This window comes from Cebus imitator, unplaced genomic scaffold (assembly GCF_001604975.1).
Source record: "Cebus imitator isolate Cc_AM_T3 unplaced genomic scaffold, Cebus_imitator-1.0 Scaffold125, whole genome shotgun sequence".
In the NCBI taxonomy this organism is placed as follows: domain Eukaryota; kingdom Metazoa; phylum Chordata; class Mammalia; order Primates; family Cebidae; genus Cebus; species Cebus imitator.
In genome coordinates, this window is record NW_016107440.1 from 1,489,237 (window position 1) to 1,493,214 (window position 3,978).

At 50.3% G+C, this 3,978-nt stretch overlaps 1 protein-coding gene across 3 annotated transcripts in view; it reads right to left on the bottom strand.

The window, feature by feature from the left end:
• Positions 1 to 3,978, bottom strand: part of CLU (clusterin) — a 17,465-nt gene that overhangs the window by 9,478 nt on the left and 4,009 nt on the right. For 2 of the 3 annotated variants that reach the window (XM_017540413.1, XM_037742673.1), the window contains exons 2-3: positions 3,261 to 3,385; positions 1,436 to 1,584 (exon numbers count right to left, since the gene is read on the bottom strand). In XM_017540413.1, coding sequence (XP_017395902.1) covers positions 1,436 to 1,584; positions 3,261 to 3,357 — 246 coding nt within the window. In that variant the 5' untranslated portion in view covers positions 3,358 to 3,385. Of the gene's footprint in view, positions 1 to 1,435; positions 1,585 to 3,260; positions 3,386 to 3,932; positions 3,955 to 3,978 lie in introns of those variants that run through there. The other variant, XM_017540414.2, reaches the window with a different exon arrangement.

Below are 3,978 nucleotides of genomic sequence, written 5' to 3' on the forward strand. Positions count from 1 at the left end.
AAGCGAGAGACAGGTTAAACAAACTGGTTCATACAAAGGACAGATGGCACATCATTATAAAGGACGTTTATGATCCATTTTGAATATTATATGTACCATTTATGTTAAAAATTCACAATTTTGAATATAGTCACTGTCAAAAAAGCAGAGGAAAAGAGTAGGAAGGAATAGATCAAATGTTAACAGTGATTTGTCCTTGGGCAAAAGGATTATGGAGAAACGTTTCCTCTTCTACTTTTCTATATTAAAGTCTCTATGAATGAGTGTTAGTCTTCAAAAAAAAAAAAATTAGACTATCCACACCGTAGAGTTATTCGAGGTCTGTGTCCTGCTCCATCACCCGCTGTCCCCTGCTGGGGATGGACAACCCACCTCCCACTGAGCCAAGATACAAGTGCCGCCCATGGTGCCTACTCCCTTTCCTTCTAGTTCACTTAGTTCTCAACTAAGAAGGAGCAGGCTCTTTTCTCCCAATTTGATGTATGTTATAAAACCAGAATTGTTGAATGTCAGACTCCAATGATAACCGCAAAAATGTGAGAACAGAACGTGCCCTTCCCCAGGAGCTATGTGAGGATTCTCATAGAATGGTGAGAACTGCCAAGAAAGGGCATGAAGCTTGAAGAAGAGTTAGAGCCGCATCCGGGCCAACATTCCCTGAAGTGGCTCCCATGGAACTGTGCTCAAAGCTGCCGGGGGAAAAAAAAAAAAAAGGAATTCCCTGATCAATTTGGAAAACTCTGGGTTTCCTGGAGTTATATGGGTTTCTTTACTGCAGAAACTCTCAGAGCCTTTGAATTGCTTTTAACGTGCATGATGGATCATGAAGCTGGCAGGTAGCTACATCTTAGCACCTGAAGTAGTGCGACCATGAGAGTAGGTTTTTAGGATAATCTTAGGGACTTGATTTCTTAAACGAGTTGTTCATTGAATTACAGTGTTTTGGCTTTGTCAAATCACTAAGCACAGGCTAGACCTACTGGCCTTAAGATGTTTCTTTATGAAGTAATCCAGAACTTTACGACGATGTAGGGTGCAGAGTGTGTGCCTGCCTTAATCCTAACTCTATCACCCCTACTAGATAAGCTTCCTGAAGGTTGGACGCCACCCCGCTCTGGGCCCCTGCTGCCACCCCATTCAGAGCCTGCTTGGAGCCAGCACGTGGTCAGGGTTTAGAAACATCTATTGAAATGAATCTGGGCATTAGGCCCTGGGCCAGGCTCATAACAAATCCAGATCCAAGATCTCACCCCCTGATGCTTTCAAAAGCGAATAAACCTTCCCTCCTTCTTAACTGCGGCATCAGCTGACACAGCCTGGGAGGACTGCGGGTCACCATGGCAACCCAGCAAGGCACCGCGCTGTGACCCCCTCCCTCCCCTCCTCCCTCCGGTGGGATGGTCAAGGCTGGGCAGCCGTCTCAACTCCTCCTGACCTCTTTCTTCTTCTTGGCTTCCTCTAGGTTGCTAAGCAGTGTCTTGCGCTCTTCGTTCGTTTTTTCTATGAGAGTCTTGATCTCTTTCACCCCGTTGACAGCATTTTGAATTTCCTTATTGACATACTTACTTCCCTGGTCGGACATTTCTGCAAAAGAAGCGTAGCATGAGGTGAGAGGAAGGGTTGGCCTCGGGATATAACCCTGGAGTGAGCAGGAATGGTCAGTGAGGCCCGTTCGGTTAAGGAGCTGTCGAGGCTGGGATCCCCACCCCCGCCTGCAGGCAGTAGTGCAGTCCCAGCCTTGCCCTGCACAGGCTCCCCTCACAGGCTCCTTGCTCTCGCTGCTCAGATATGCAGACCATGGGAGCCGGCACACCCAGGGGAGAAACGGCAGAGCTGTGCCCAGCCACTGCCGTGTGCCCCTGGAGAATGACCCGGGTGCAGAAGAAACTTGTCAAGGAAAAATATTTTTCAAAAACCCAGAAGTGGTCAGCTTTGAATCATCAAAATATAAAATACTGTTATTTTGGACACAAATCTTTCTAGAGTTCAGTTTAACCAGACGTGTATTTCTTTTTCCCAATGCACAGTGCCAGGTGACAGAAATAAGAAGATGAGGAAATGACTAAGGCATAGCACTGGTGACAGATGCAGCGAAACACTGTGTCCCCTAAGTGCCACTTCACTGGTGCTTATCCCACGCCGAGCACTGTGCCAGACACTTCGTGTACTGTTTACAGAATGCTCCAGCCCCACCACCATGCCCACTTTGCAGAGGGGGACATGGGAAGTGTGGTACGATAGAGGTCCAAGTGTCAGTCACGCAGGAGGAGCAGGTTCCAGAGGTCTAACACACAGGTAGTGCTTGCACTTAATAACACCATACTGTACCTGGAAGTTCACTGAGAGTAGATTTTCAGCGTTCCTACCACCCCATCATAAAAGTGGTCATCATTTCAGTGTATGTACATTTCAAGACATCACGTCATATACCTTAAATATACACAATTTTTATTTGTTCATTATCTCAATAAATCGGGGGGTGGGGAAACTGTCATGAGATTAAGATAGTGGCTCAGAGTCACCCAACTGAGAAGAAGTGGAACAGACTCACACCCAGGTCTGACCTGGGGTTTTTTTTGTTTTGTTTTTGAGACAGAGACTCGCTCTGTCACCCAGGCTGGAGTGCAGTGGTGCAATCTCGGCTCACTGCGACCTCTGCTTCCTGGGCTTAAGCAGTTCTCCTGCCTCAGCCTCCGGAGTAGCTGAGACTACAGGCGTCTGCCACCACGCCCAGCTAATTTTTGTAGTTCTAGTAGAGACAGGGTTTCATCATGTTGGCCAGCATGGTCTCAATCTTTTGACCTCGTGATTCTCCCACTTCAGCCTCCCAAAGTGCTGGGATTACAGGCTTGAGCCACCGAACCTTGCCTGATCTGGGTTTTTAACAATGATCCTGCAGAAGCGGTCACCTCCCAGGAGGGACAAACTCCAAACGGGAGACGGATAAGAGCTCCGATGGTCCAGACACAGCTTCATGGAGGAGGCTTGAGAGCTGGGCCAAGGGGCCCGTGAAGGGAGCAGCTGAATGAAATGCAGCAGCCAGAACGGGCTTGGGAATTCCCTGCAAATGCTGACAGCCTGATGCCGGCAGAGGCCTGGGAACTGAGGCTCGGAGGGGGTCCAGACACAGGCACCCAGATCCAGTGCACAAGATCAAATGGTGTGTAACACTCGGGCCTGATAGAGAGGCCCTGAGTGGAGTCGGCAGCCCTGCCCTCTGACCTCACCACCCAGTGGAACGTCACGCTTGGTCTACTCACCCTGGAGCTCATTGTCGGAGACTGACTGGTCCCCCAGGACCTGCCCACTCTCCCAGGTCACCAGCAGCCCCACAAACAGCAGCAGAGTCTTCATCATGCCTCTAATTCTGAGTCCTCGCACGCCTCTGTTTGCAGGGAACAGGAGAAAGTCATGGAAACAGCTAGACAGCCTGCTGGCGTCCCGCCCACCTGCGGCCTGCAGCAGCTCCCCAGGGCTTCACTGCCTTCTCTGTCCCCTGAGCTGGCACTGCTGCACTTTTATCCCTGAGGAAATGGGGGGAAAAGACCAGACTTGCCATGGACACCTCAAAAGAAAGAGAAGGCAGGAAGTGCAGGGAGGGAGGGACTGCAGGACAGCAGCATCCAGTGGAAGAAACGAGAACCCTGGCATCAGAGGAGCTGGGCTGTTGTCCAAGCCACATCCTCCCCCACAATCAGCGAGGCGCACAGGCTTTCTGCATCCCGGCCCCCTTGTCCAGAGTGGCGTCGATCGTGTCACACACTGAAAATATCTCCCTTGGGTCACGCATCCGTTCCTCCCCATGCCACCTCCACAGAAGGACTGCATCCCAGAGACCAGCCCCGTCCTCTGCGATGTGCCTGCACATCTTCCCCCCAGCAGACACCCCCATCCACCACAGCGCTGCAGCCCCCGGGAGGTCTCAGCACCACCTGAGCTTGATTTTCTTTGTTTTTCTCTCTTTTTTTTTTTTTTTTT